This window comes from Vulpes vulpes, chromosome 10 (assembly GCF_048418805.1).
Source record: "Vulpes vulpes isolate BD-2025 chromosome 10, VulVul3, whole genome shotgun sequence".
NCBI lineage: Eukaryota > Metazoa > Chordata > Mammalia > Carnivora > Canidae > Vulpes > Vulpes vulpes.
The window spans coordinates 60550074-60563530 of record NC_132789.1 but is presented as its reverse complement, the minus strand read 5'-3'; the positions used below and the strand labels follow the sequence as shown (position 1 = coordinate 60563530).

The 13457-nt window shown below is 30.9% G+C and overlaps 1 protein-coding gene across 1 annotated transcript in view; it reads right to left on the bottom strand.

Annotated features, from left to right (window-relative positions):
- PTPRQ (protein tyrosine phosphatase receptor type Q) overlaps positions 1-12613 on the bottom strand; it is a 192385-nt gene extending 179772 nt beyond the window's left edge. Inside the window, exons 1-7 of the mRNA XM_072724451.1 lie at positions 12516-12613; positions 12059-12170; positions 11124-11350; positions 8593-8662; positions 3377-3576; positions 1985-2231; positions 287-415 (exon numbers count right to left, since the gene is read on the bottom strand). Of these exons, the coding sequence (XP_072580552.1) occupies positions 287-415; positions 1985-2231; positions 3377-3576; positions 8593-8662; positions 11124-11350; positions 12059-12170; positions 12516-12572 (1042 nt within the window). The 5' untranslated portion in view covers positions 12573-12613. The remainder of the gene's footprint in view (positions 1-286; positions 416-1984; positions 2232-3376; positions 3577-8592; positions 8663-11123; positions 11351-12058; positions 12171-12515) is intronic.
- Positions 12614-13457: the final 844 nt, after the last annotated feature.

Here is a 13457-nt window from a genome sequence, read left to right as displayed (position 1 = left end):
AAGACATGTACGTCCTCTAACACCTCTCTTCTTAGGAGTTATCTCATTCTCTCAGCTTTTCCTCATGAAATAGGGAACTTGGACAATGTTTTGCCATCTGTATTCGTATTTATGATTTTAAGCAAAAAGTTCAAAGAGTCTCACCTCCCTTATTGCTTTTCTATTATTTGCTTCAATTTAGGATCTTATAAAAAAGATCATGATACTTTTAAGGAGTTTGATAATATTAACATATTTTGCATAATTCTTACTCCAAAAGATAAGCACAAAACTGATTGAGACTTACCTGATGGTCCATATAATTCAACTCTATAACTAAATTTCCCTGTTACCACATTTGGTGGGTCCCATGAAATTGAAAAGGACTTCCCTGTAATGTTGCCTGTTACACAATTTTGTGGTGGTCCTTCAGGCACTAAAATGGTTATAGAAAAAAAATGAATAAATAATATATACTTAAAATAAATGAACATATTATTGCATATATACAATAAAACACAAAGTCAGAAGGAAAATAAAATGTCACATTATGAGCAAATGTTTTTTTAACTTAGGAAAGGAAAAATGAATGAATTGAAGAATTTAAATAAGACAATAAGACATGCTGGATCATCAGATAAACTACTTATTTACAACAGTTACTAGTTTAATTTGATGCTGTATATGACTGCGTAAGGTATTTCATTCTCATTCCAATATTGTTTCTTGCACAGTTACGTTGTCCTGATGGATACTTATGTATTTAATTCAACCAGGCCTGGGCATCTGCCTTGAAAAATGCTCTCCCTCTGGTGGACACTGGTAGAGGGTCAGGGAATTAACTCCACCTACATCACCTTATTGGCAAGGATCCTCACTTTCTTTATCAATATTTGTATTTGGTTCCCAGAGGAAATTTATAACCTACAGTTAGAAGATTCTGATGTAACATTGGTAACATATAAAATGTAATGACATTTTTAAATAGTCTACTTTTCACAGATATGTTCCTACATTTTATTTTCTTTTGATTGAAGTGAACTATTCCAAATATCTTTCTCAAGCCGAAGTTCTCATCTACTAAATTTCACTTTGTGTTATCCTTATGAAATTATTTTTTGACTATAAAAGAAGTATAGAAAGAGGAAATCGTATGATTTAAAGATGATGATTTAAATCAAGAAAAAACTTCAAACTTTATATGATGAAATGAAGAAGCTGACAGCTGTCATCAGGAAAAAAAAATAATGTGCTTTAGGGAAATTATCCTACCAGCAATAATTTCTAGTAACCTCAAAAAATTATCAATCACAACTGAATATCTGATACCACATATTTAGTATAGTATCAGGTCAGTAACCACATAAATTTACATTTATATATGTATATATATTCTCATAATTAAATATATAAACACTCATAACTAGAAATGTGTACTCTTCAAACTTAGTAGTAATAACATCTAATTACTCCCATTAAACCCAACACCATCATAAAGGAGGTACTATTGCTGTCTCCATTTTTCACATAGGGAAACTCTAGTGCAATATGTAGTTTACTTTTTAAGTACTATTTTTGTCTGTTACTGAAATGTGAATCACATGATATTTCTTTCACTATAGGTGTTACCTCCACATTTGGTTATAACAGTATAAGTGAGAGGAGGATACAGATGATTATAGGAGATGAAGAAGGGCAGAGATGATTATGAACAATTGCTTAGATCAAAGAACAATAAAAGCTGATCATAGGATTATGGTTATTAGCTCAAGGATGGATTCTTTCAAATCTCCTTTCTCTTTTTAGATGCTTATGTTCGTGCTGTAAAATAATATTGAAATTAAAGATGCTCCAGATGGTATGTCCATGATCTGTTACTGGGGTAGAAAGTTATTGAAAGGGAAGGAAGGTTTTAACAAAAAGATCTATATGAAAACAATGAAATATTATTTTATAAGTAATTTAATTATTTTTTTCTACATACACAAAAAATGAAACACCATACCTGATTCTGGTGTCCTGACAATGGTACTATCAATATAACCTGCTTCAGTTGTAACAGCAGAAACTTCAAAAAGATATGTTGTATAAGGTCTCAAATGTGTCACTACGAAACTTATAGGCTCTTTCCACACAGAGCTTATCTTACTCCTTGCCAACGTGCTTGAATATGTGGTACGTGATGGAGGTGTAACTCTACCAAGGGTTGGAGAAGGGCTGGTTGTACTCCATAAAAAAGATTCATTATTCTCCTAGTGAACAAAATAAATAACCATTGAAAAATAATATGGTATCTCTTGATGAACATGAGAAGTGTAATTCATTTATTTTTCCTTTATAGCATAAATATCATTCTTAAATTTATGTATATTTGTATGATTCATTAAGATTTAATAGATTATTATCTATTCAATTTACAGACAAATTTGCTAGAGTTTAATTATACCCATTTATGTCTACAGTTTTAGAACAGAATATATTTATTGCATTCTTTATACCTTTATACCTTAATATTTCTTATGAGTAGGATTTCAAAAGGCTTAGAATAAAGGTAAAGCTACCGCAAAATCATTAATAAGAATTTTTAAAATTCATGTTAAAAAGTACAAGAACCAAAGAGGTAAACTATATTCCCTTTTGTGAAATTTCAAGCATAGGACAGTTTCTCAGTGGTACTATCTTTTTTTTTCTCATAAATACTCAAATGATAAAGCCAATAGCACATATGTTGCATATGTGTATATGTGCATGTATGTTTATGTGCACATTAGAAATACATCCTAACTTTAAAAAGGTTTTAATACTTCTATAAATTATTTAAAACAAAAGTAATTTTCTTTGTTTCTCCAGTAATATCACAAAAATCATCCAAATTATTTTTGGAAAAGCATTATTATGGTACTTCTAGGGATTTCCCATAAATGACTAGAGTCATAAATTCTTCATCAAAGACATGCACAGCAAAAACAATCTACTTCCACAACATTACTTTGTTGCCTTCCCTTCCTCTCTTGTCACATGGAAATATTATCTTTTTTTTCCAGTGATATCCTATACTTTCCTATTTCAAGTCTTTATAAAATATCCTCCACCCAAAATACTCCCCTCACATGCTCTCCCTGTCCTTACACATGGCCAATCCAAGAGCCATTAACAAATGTTACTCCTTCCATGAAGTCTCTTCAGAGCTCCCTGCAGGATTTTTATACCTCTTGAATTCTCAGACCCTTCTCTTATTCTACCTTGAATATAGCCAATTGTGTATAACATGATACTATACCTAACACTACAAGTAATCAAACGGCTAATAACCACTGTGGTTTAAAAAGTTTCCATATACTGGAAACTTCGCTTACCTAAAGTTTTTGAGACATAGAAAGTCTTCCACAATACTTACATTACATTCTGGCAATTTCCCAGTCAAAATGTCTTCTACTCTGATGGAGACATCTTCCACTACTATCCCACTTCTGGCATGCTTGACACTAATCTTGAAGCTGGTTATTTTGCCATTTGGTTGCCAAGGTAAATACCAAATCAGGTTTACTGCAGAATAGTTAAAGGCCTCAACTGTGAGATTCACCACTTTTCCTGGAGCTGGGAAAGTGAGAGAGATTGCAGGAAAGGAGAAAATACTATTATAAAATTTAGAATGGCATTTATATAATGTTGGGGTGTTTTATTTCTCATATTATATAAAATTAAATATACTCTCTTAGAAAAAAGATCTACTCAGGCAAGACTTTTTGAAGTATATTTAGTTAATTTTGCCTAAGATAAAGAACTGGAATTTGAGCTCATAGAGTTGTGGTTAAGAGGGAAATAAGTTAACTTTAGCATTATTTATCTAATGGATCCATGGGTGAACTATTTCAAAATAAGTCTGAAAAATATCCAATCAACAGTTATTTGTGAATCTACAAACAAATTTGAATAACAAATCCCTCCTAAAATATTTTGGAATTATACAGATTCCTTAGATAATGAAGAAGTGGCAAATTGAAACAATTATTCAACCATTTATACCAAAGAGCACATTTCTGGAATGTATGTAAATATCTAGTGTCTAATATAAAGTGAATAGCACCCAACTGGTTGTGATTATGATATTTTGAGTTTTATACACCCTCAAAATCAAATTTCACCAAATTCACGATACTTTATTATCAATTATTGATAAATGGCAATAACAATCTATATGCTAGGGGCACCTGAGTGGCTCAGTTGCTTGGGCATCTGCCTTCAGCTCAGGTCATGATCTCCTGGGATCAAGCCCTGTGTAGGGCTCCCTGCTCAGAAGTCTGCTTCTTTCTCTGTCTCTCCTCTTGCTCATGTTTTTTCTCTCTTGCTTGCTCACTCTCTCTCAAATAAATAAATACAATCTTTCTTAAAAAAAGATATGCTATTCTAGCTATTCTAGCTAGGATGAGACAAACATGAAGCCAGAATGAAAGAATATTATGCCCATTAATTTCAAGGTAAGTTATGCAAAACTGGCAAAGTAGAGTAAGATCCTTTAGCATTTAGAACAAACCTGATAAATCACTACTGAAAGAAATAAAAACAAAACATGGTGGTAAATCAATATAAGTGATAACAGAGGTGTCTACTATTAAGATACCAAAAAATAAGAGTTTAAATGTACATTGTACAGAAGCATACCAAAATATGATTTGTAAGTTATATAAATATGTAAATTATATAAGGAACTTAGGTTCTGGGAATGAGGGTTGTATATGAATATGAGTTAAACCAGAGAAACTAGGACAATTAAGGATAGCTGAGTTTTAATGAGAAAAATATAAAATAATTTAGAAGGATGATTAATCATTTATAATGAATGGAATGTTAGATGGAAATTTTTTCAAGGAAAACTCATCAATGTAATTATTTAAAGCTTAAGAAGGAAGGACAATGACAATATAACTCTCTGACACTAAATATTTAACACTTCAATTTCTTTTGGATGGATAAAATATAATAAAGAAAAATATTAAAAGGTTAAATATATGATGCTATGAAATTATGAATTAAAACTTTTATCATGAATCTTTTAAAACTGAATATATTTGATATATAACTGTATAAATTTAAGGTATGATTTGATACATTTCCATATTGTATTATGACTGCCATTGTAGTGATATTTAGTACTTCTACCATATTACATAATTATAATAACACATTACATAACTATAATATTGCATGGTTGTCTATATTCATTATACTGTGCATCAGATCTCTATGGCTTATTTATTACTTGAGTCAAGTTTGTACCCATAAACAAAATCTGTCTCATCCCCCCAACCCCTCCTCTGGTAACCACCACCATTTTACTTCCTCAGCGAATCCTAATCATCCTTTAAATACCTTATTTGGTATATAAACTATCCATATGTTTATAAGTATGCCTGATATACATACACACATACACACATTAAATATGTACATGCAAAAGACAAATTACAGGCAAGCTAACACATTTTCAAATGATCCTCAATAACACTCACAGGGAATTACTCAAGTATAGAGAAATTTGAGTTTATAAGGTAACCAACATTCATTAAATGCATGATTTTAAAATATTCAAGAAGTGCCCCCAAAATATTAAATACATACATAGAAAGTAATTATGTTGAACATTTAATGAAAAAACAGTATTTTTTATTAACTTGCTTTAAAATTTTTGTTTCAATTAAATATTTCTGTTTGTGTGTTCCTTTTGTGACTTTATGGTGTCTGAATAATCATCCTGGCTCTCTTCTGTAGTTGGTAGGTCTTTCCCTATCTTGAATATTCTAGTTTCTAATTCTGGAGTTTTATGTGCCAAAACCTATTATTTCTTGATATTCATGGAGTGAATTTATCCATCTTGATCCAAGTTAAGGTTTGACACTGTAGTATCAAAAATTTCTATTTATAAAGTCATTTCATCTTTCAGATAAGTGTCTTCCAACACTTTGAGGATACATCTAGACTAGTAACATGCACATATTTGTATAGCTATGTGAAGGTGTCTACAACTTTTCAAAGTACACCCTATGCAAAGTATACATTTACTGAACCAGGAAGGAACTTCATAAATCTTTTTGCATTTCTAAAGATCCATCAAGTTGAAAATGGAGGGCATTCTATTAAAGCCAAAATAAATTCAATGTGTTTACCTGAAACAATGCTGAATGGGAAGTTAAGAAGTTGAGATTTTTGTGCTTATGGATGCAATATTAATTCAGAATGGTATAATTAGTTAACTTTTATACTCTAAGAGTATTTTTATTCATGAGGAAAGGAATTCCTTCTGATTTGACCATAATAAATATAGTTTATTTATTCTATTGAACTAACATAATAAATATATATTTATTATAAGTTAACATTTATACTCTTCCTAAGAGTATTTTTATTCATGAGGAAAGGAATTCCTTCTGATTTGACCATAATAAATATAGTTTATTTATTCTATTGAACTAACCCTTAAATTTGGGTTCTTTTAAAAAAAACCCTTACATTTGGGTTCTTTTTAAAAGGGACACTTGGGGAGAAAATTATAGAACACTGATGCAATTAAATTTAGATTTACATTTTTACCACTTTACATTTACAAAAAAAAAAAAAGGAAAGATAGGGACAAGAGAAATTATATAATTCTACAATTTGCCCAAAAACACACAACAAATAAGAAACAGTGAGACACCCAAGACAAAATTATTTAATATGTCATTCAAAAATTATTCCAATTAGCTTCCCTAAAAACTGAAAAAATAAGTGATAATTTTTCTTTTATATCCCGCTGAATATTTGATTTTGAAATGATAGTTTTCCCACTTGAATTTTAGTTGTATAAATAATTTGAGAGTCAATCTGCTCAAAATCAACAAGAGTAATTTAAACCTCATAAACCATTAATTTCTAATTTTAAATAAACTCCTGAATTTTCTCTAACTTCCTATGGAATAGGACATATTTTCATATACTTCTTTAGATAAAGTCACAATAAAAACTGGGCCACAAAGCTTGATGCATATTTTTTAACATGAGTCATTGCATTATCCTCTCTAGATACACAGGGCCCGTTTCAATTTATCCCTTTGGGATAAAGTGGTTCACTGGAAGATTTTTATCTTTTAAATATGAGAACATTTATAGTTGTAAAATGTTTATAGAACATTTACTATAAAAATTATAGAATTTCTTTTTATAGCACTTGTCACTAACCTGACATATTACTCAGTAACTCATTTACTTTAGCCTACAAGAATGTAAGTTCCACAGAATATTTGTTGTTGAATGGAGATGCCATTATTTATTCAATCATCTTGTACTTATTGGTTCTAACTTTTTGCTATTATGTATAGAGGAATTGTTAAATAAATAAAAGCACCTCCATTCACTAGCTTATTTTTATCACAAAGCTTATGTTCTACTAGGCTGATATATACAATAAAAAATAACCAAGTAAATGTGTAATGCATCAAGCTGATCCAATGACCAAAGAGAATTTGTTAGGACTAGAAATGAACAGGAGAAAATAGAGGTTATTTTAGAAGGTATAATTAGGAATGTTAATGTGAGATTTGAAATAACTAGGGGAGAGAGACAGGGCTATTGAGTGAAAGAGTATTCCAGTTACAGGAAACAGCAAATGCAAGGGCCTTTTGATGGAAGATAGGTGTAGGTGGTAGATTTGGAGGGAAGGAAGAAAAGTTAGAGATGGATCAGAGAGGGAAAAGAGCATTCAGAGTGCTGTGGACCATGGGAAGGACTTACAGTCTTCTCCTGAATAAGATAGAACCATACTAGGAAGAGAGAAGTAATATAGTCTGGCTTATATTTCAAAAGATGATGTAGCTCTTATGGAGAGGGGGAACTGTGGATAGGTAAGCTGGAAACCAGAAAACCAGTAAGGAGACTTTTAATTGTTCAGGCAAGAAGTGATGATGGATCAGAGTGATTTGCAATTAGAGTGAGATTCAGGATGCATTTTGATGTAGTTTTGGCAAGATTTGCTGATAGAAAAAAAAAAAGATTTGCTGATAGACTATACTATGAGAAAGAGGCATCAATGATACACCAAGTTCTTTCCTCTCCATCATTGAAAGAAGGGAGGTATCTTAAATTGGTTTGGTAATGACTACATGTTGTGGAATAATATAACTATAAAAATCCATATTTCCAAAAGTCCAATGTCATAAAAATGCATATGATTTGATATTAACAGGAAAAGGTGGGATATAAACTTGCATAGATGGCATAAGCCTACTTGCATTAGTACATAGTCATATAGACACATATATATGAGAGAAAAAAGGACCAGCTGGGAATGCATCAAAATGGCAACGGAGTTTTTATATGACAAGGCCATGGATAATTTTTACTGTTTCTTATTTTTTCAAAGCTTTTTTTTAAGATAACACTTACTGTTTTTATAATCAGAAAGAACAATATATATTTTAATGAATAACTATCCAAGAGGATTCTAAAAGTAATTGGATGGCCATGCTGTTGAAAATTTTATAGATTTTAACACCATTATTTGGTTAATATAGCTATTTATCTTAAATGCCAAAAACTTAAAATTAAGTTAATTTAGAATAAATGATTTAGGCAAATTACCACTTTCTGCAGTTTGGAAAAGAAATGGGTCACTAAACACTCCAATACCAGCACTGTTTTCAGCAGCAACCTAAAATAGACCGAAAGAATTATGTTCAAACTTTTTACTCTCTAATTAAACAGAATCTGAAACAATAAAATTTTGACTTGTTGATAAGTTTAATGGCAAAGACACTTTTTCCTTAATTTCTGCAATATTCGCAAAGCATAAAGCACACATGGAGCTATTCCATATTTCCATTTTCCTTAAGGGTGTATTTGCAGCATATTTTGATTCAACAGGTTTCTTAAATTCCTGATGGAAAAAATTAATAGTCAAGTTTTATAGTCAATTAGTAGTTATAATAGTAACAGTTACTATTTGTGGGCAACTTTTATGTACCAGGAACTCTCCTAGAAATTTTAAATATCTCATTTTGTCCACATAATCAAAACATAAGGTGTTCTTTTTTTTTTAACATAAGGTGTTCTTAACAGCATTTTATAAATGAGGAGACTGATTTAAACAAGTCAAGTACCTTGCTTGAGTCATACAGAAATAAGTTGTAGAACCAGAATCTATTGAAGTCATGCTTATTTCTAAAGTTCAACTCCTTTCCATTATATATACCTGATACCAGACACTATGACTATTTCTGTAACAAATACAAGACCATGTTTATGGTATCTGGCTTGAGAGTTTACAATCTAACCAAATACATACTCAAGAAAAAAATTTTAAAAATGAGTATAATCAGTGAAACTAAGTATTCTGAATTTAAAAAATAGAAAAATTCTTTTTGACTCAGATAGTCTAGTCAAATAGCCTAGAATAAGCAGAGAAAATATCCTTATTGAGCTCAAGACTCTTATGCTCTTCCAAATGCCATAAATGGAGTCTGAAAACCGTATTTAAATTGAACTCCACCAATTCCCAAATGAGTAGTTGTAGGTAATTTACTTAGCCCTGTTCTAAGTCACATTTTCCTTCTCTTTAAAATGGGAATAACAATATATCTATGTCATAGAATTGTTCTAAGGACTAATTGAAATAACACATGTAAAGTACTTAATAGGATTTTCCCCAGACCATGTAGATTTGATATCTACAATTGAAGATATCAATGTACTGCACCAAATACCCTTCGGAATTCTGCAATGGTTAACATTTATTTGAACAGCGTAAAGGTCACAACAATGATTTATAAAGTATGAGATTAAAAGGAGAATAAGGGCTTCCCAATAGGCCTGAAATAAGAGAATTTAAAGGAATAAAAATTCATACTCCATAAAAATAGATCTAAGCAGAACTCGGTCAGCTAAATTACCTTTCTGTCTTCAACAGCTTGTTATCACATTAAAATTTAATCTTTAAATATCACCTTTACATATCTTTATATATTACCTTAAATAGTAACTTTTACTTATTACCTTCAATATTTTAACATATAAACTAATCTGAATATGTGCTTGTTGATAGAAAATATGCATACTATGTCATTTTAGATGTCCATTAGAAAAGGTTTCCTACTCTTCACTCATGTTTCTGCAATGAAATAGCCATCATGAATCTTTGACTTTCCCTTGGGTTTGCATCAGTAAAAATTTCCTTTTTAGTATTTCTCATATGAGGGATCCCTGCTATTGGGATGCTCTCTAATTCTTACTGTGTGCTTTGATTCCACAAATAGGCATGCTTCCAATAAGGAAACCCCATGCCAGGCAAATTCTCTTTCCCATCATTTCTTACCACCCAGAAAGCCATCTCAGTTATGTCTTATATTTATACAGCTTTTATAGATTCTTTCTCCATATTTAATTATCTTAAAAGCTCAAAGAACATATTAATGTTATATTGAAAATGGAAAGGATCAAAAAGATATCTGTATCTTTTATTATACTCTGGAAATATCACAAATATATCTTAATTGTAACACTTTCATATGGCCTAATTTAGGATTGCTTTTTATATGTTCTTTATTTAATTTTTAAATAAGATGCTTAATTTTGCATATTAATCACTGTAAAGAACTAAAAATTCTTATAAACACAATAAAACAGGGTAAAATTTCAGGAAACACTTATTGAATGGAATTGAATTGAATACATTATTCTCTGAGAAACTGGCTCGATAGAAACTTTCATACCATTATTCAAAGTTTGATGACAGACATACAAATACAAGAAGATTAAGAGAAAAATACAAAAACTAACTTTAGATTTAGTGAAAAAGTAGTATATTTTACCTCTAAAGCCTAAATTATGTAATTTAAGCTTGATTTATTCTTTGAAACAGTCGCTAAATCAAATGTTTTCAAAATAAATAAATTATATGAATACCCTTAAAAATGAAAAGAAATTATAATAGTTCAAATGTTAAGAGCCCAGATGGGCACTGAGGTTATGACTCAGATGATCGTTCTTTAGTCACTTGGCTATGTTCAACTATAGACATTTGTTCAGTGAGAAAGAGCTCCTTCACTTTAAAAATGAATGAAATATTTTAATACTGAGTATTAATACTTAATACTAAATATTAACAAAAATATTACCTTGATTTCATATGTTGTTCCAGGATTAAGATTAGTAAGAAGAACTTCCAGACTATCTGGCTTTGTTCTAACTTGTGTGTATTCTGTTTGCATCCATGGACAAACCTCCTTATATTTCACAATGTAAGATATAATCCTTCCATTTGGATTAGGTGGTGTATTCCAAGACAGAAGAATCCCAGCAGATCCAACTCTTTCTCCTGCTAGGAAGACTGGAGGTCCTGGTTCTATTTTTAAAGATATGTTGTTAAAAGGTCAAACGATTATTGTATCTTCACAATCATAAGTAAGAAAGTTTTTTGTTTTGTTTTGTTTTGTTTTTTACAAATGTATACTTTTGAAGTTCCCAAAGACTAACGGTCTCTCAAATGTGAGTTTATCCTCCCTCGAGCTTTGCTACCAAAAGAAAAAAAAAAAAAAGACTAAAATGCCTTAGGGGATACCAAAAACATTCTTTTATAAGAATGTAAAAAATGGAATGCTATGACATACTACATGCCAAATACCCTTTTCACGCCAGATCATTTTTAAAAGAGACTTATTTGTGCAAAGCTTCCCCATAAAACTAAGAGAGCAAGAATACAGTCTTACCAACTAAATAATTCTTCCTAAGCAAGAGCAGTGAGTTTATCTTCTTGGCTCTGGATTATTATTATTTTTGGATTATTTAAATATTACCATTAACAGTCTCTGATCCATTTCACAAACAAGTGTAATTATCTTTACTCTCTGAAAGTCAAGAAAGCTAAAGAACCAGTAGAACACAGATGCTAAACAGATCACTTTCTTAAGTTTCCACTTTGCTTTAATTACTAACCTGTCTTCATGTTAGTGAAAAAAAAATAGCACATATGACTCATGTAAGTATTTCCACCCAATGGAGTTATATTAGCTGCAAATACTACTTCATAAAAAGGGAAGACATATATACTCACTTGTTACATTCGTTGTCACTGTTCTACTAACAGGTGAGCTGTATGTGGTAGCAGAAATAGAAGAGATAGTTACATTGTACCTAGTACCAGGAACCGCATTGGAAACATCAACCTAGAACACCCAAAGCAAAGAATTGTGTTAAAACTTTGTGGAAAACAAGAAACCTAAAACAATAAATCTATCACAACAAGAAAATAAAGAACATCTCACTCTATAACTCTGCACTGTTTAAAATATTCCAAGTTCCATATTATTGTAAAATATAAATTTGTTCCATCACATAACTATTTACCAAATAACAGGTAAGAAAAACTTACAAAACTTACTGTGCTATCAAAAACTAAATCAGTATTTCAATCTCTCTAGTTTATTATCACAAGAAACAACTATTTAAGAGTCTTAGGAAATCTACAGCCCATTGTTTAACCCTTGTTTTTAGGAGTATATATGAAATACCTGGGTCTCTGAAGTTCCAATAAAGAGTAAAAGAAAAATGATAAGAAAATCCATCATTATTACATTTTTCAGGCAGTGGAATCACATTGATGGCTCTAGAGAGAAATGTTGCCTGCATTAATGATTTAAAGACAGATCCTCCTGGCAAGTACACAATTAATGAGCCTGGATTACTCAATAGCTCTGCCCTTTCTTTGTTAAACTATTCATGAACCCTTGGATGGCTGGCTGTAGGTTCTGGTAAGACTTAAGAAAAAAAAAAGGCATAGACGTTGCTAAGGTAACAGTCCACCCATGCTGAAACTTACACTCATCAATTCAGCATCAGTGTTTTTGTCTTCATTTTATGCCTTTTAAAAACTCTCAGAAGAGTGAGTATTCATGGCGTATGAGTTTCATAAAGCACTTTCCTATGAGGACCAAATATAAATACAAGTTGGCTCGGCAAGTACGAAAATGAAAACTATACCTGATACTCTCCACCTCCAAGATCTTTGATAGTAACAAAGCCACTGTCAGGAACAAGATCCACATGAAACCTTTCCACATGGCCAGAGGGCAGGCTCCAGTACAGAGAAAAGGAATGCACAGAAATATTGAAGGCTTTAAGTTTCTTGGGTTTTTCTGGTTCTGATATTTTTAAAAAATAAATAAAGGTTTGAAATTGAGTTAATTCTCCTAAAGATTCAAAGAAAATATTAAAATCAATAGTCTATCAGATTTCAATATAACCACATTGTTAAAAAAAAAAAAAAAAAAAAAAAGCACCGAGATCTTTAAATTCTTTCTGGTCACACAAAGGTGTCAAGCACTTAAATCTTTGATAATAATAATTTTTAAGTACAATTATCAGAAGTAAAATATCCATTTATGTATCTGTTTCTGGGATATTCTTTATCTGCTAAAATCTGTCAGTTGCCCAAATCGTTTTGGGTTTTTTTT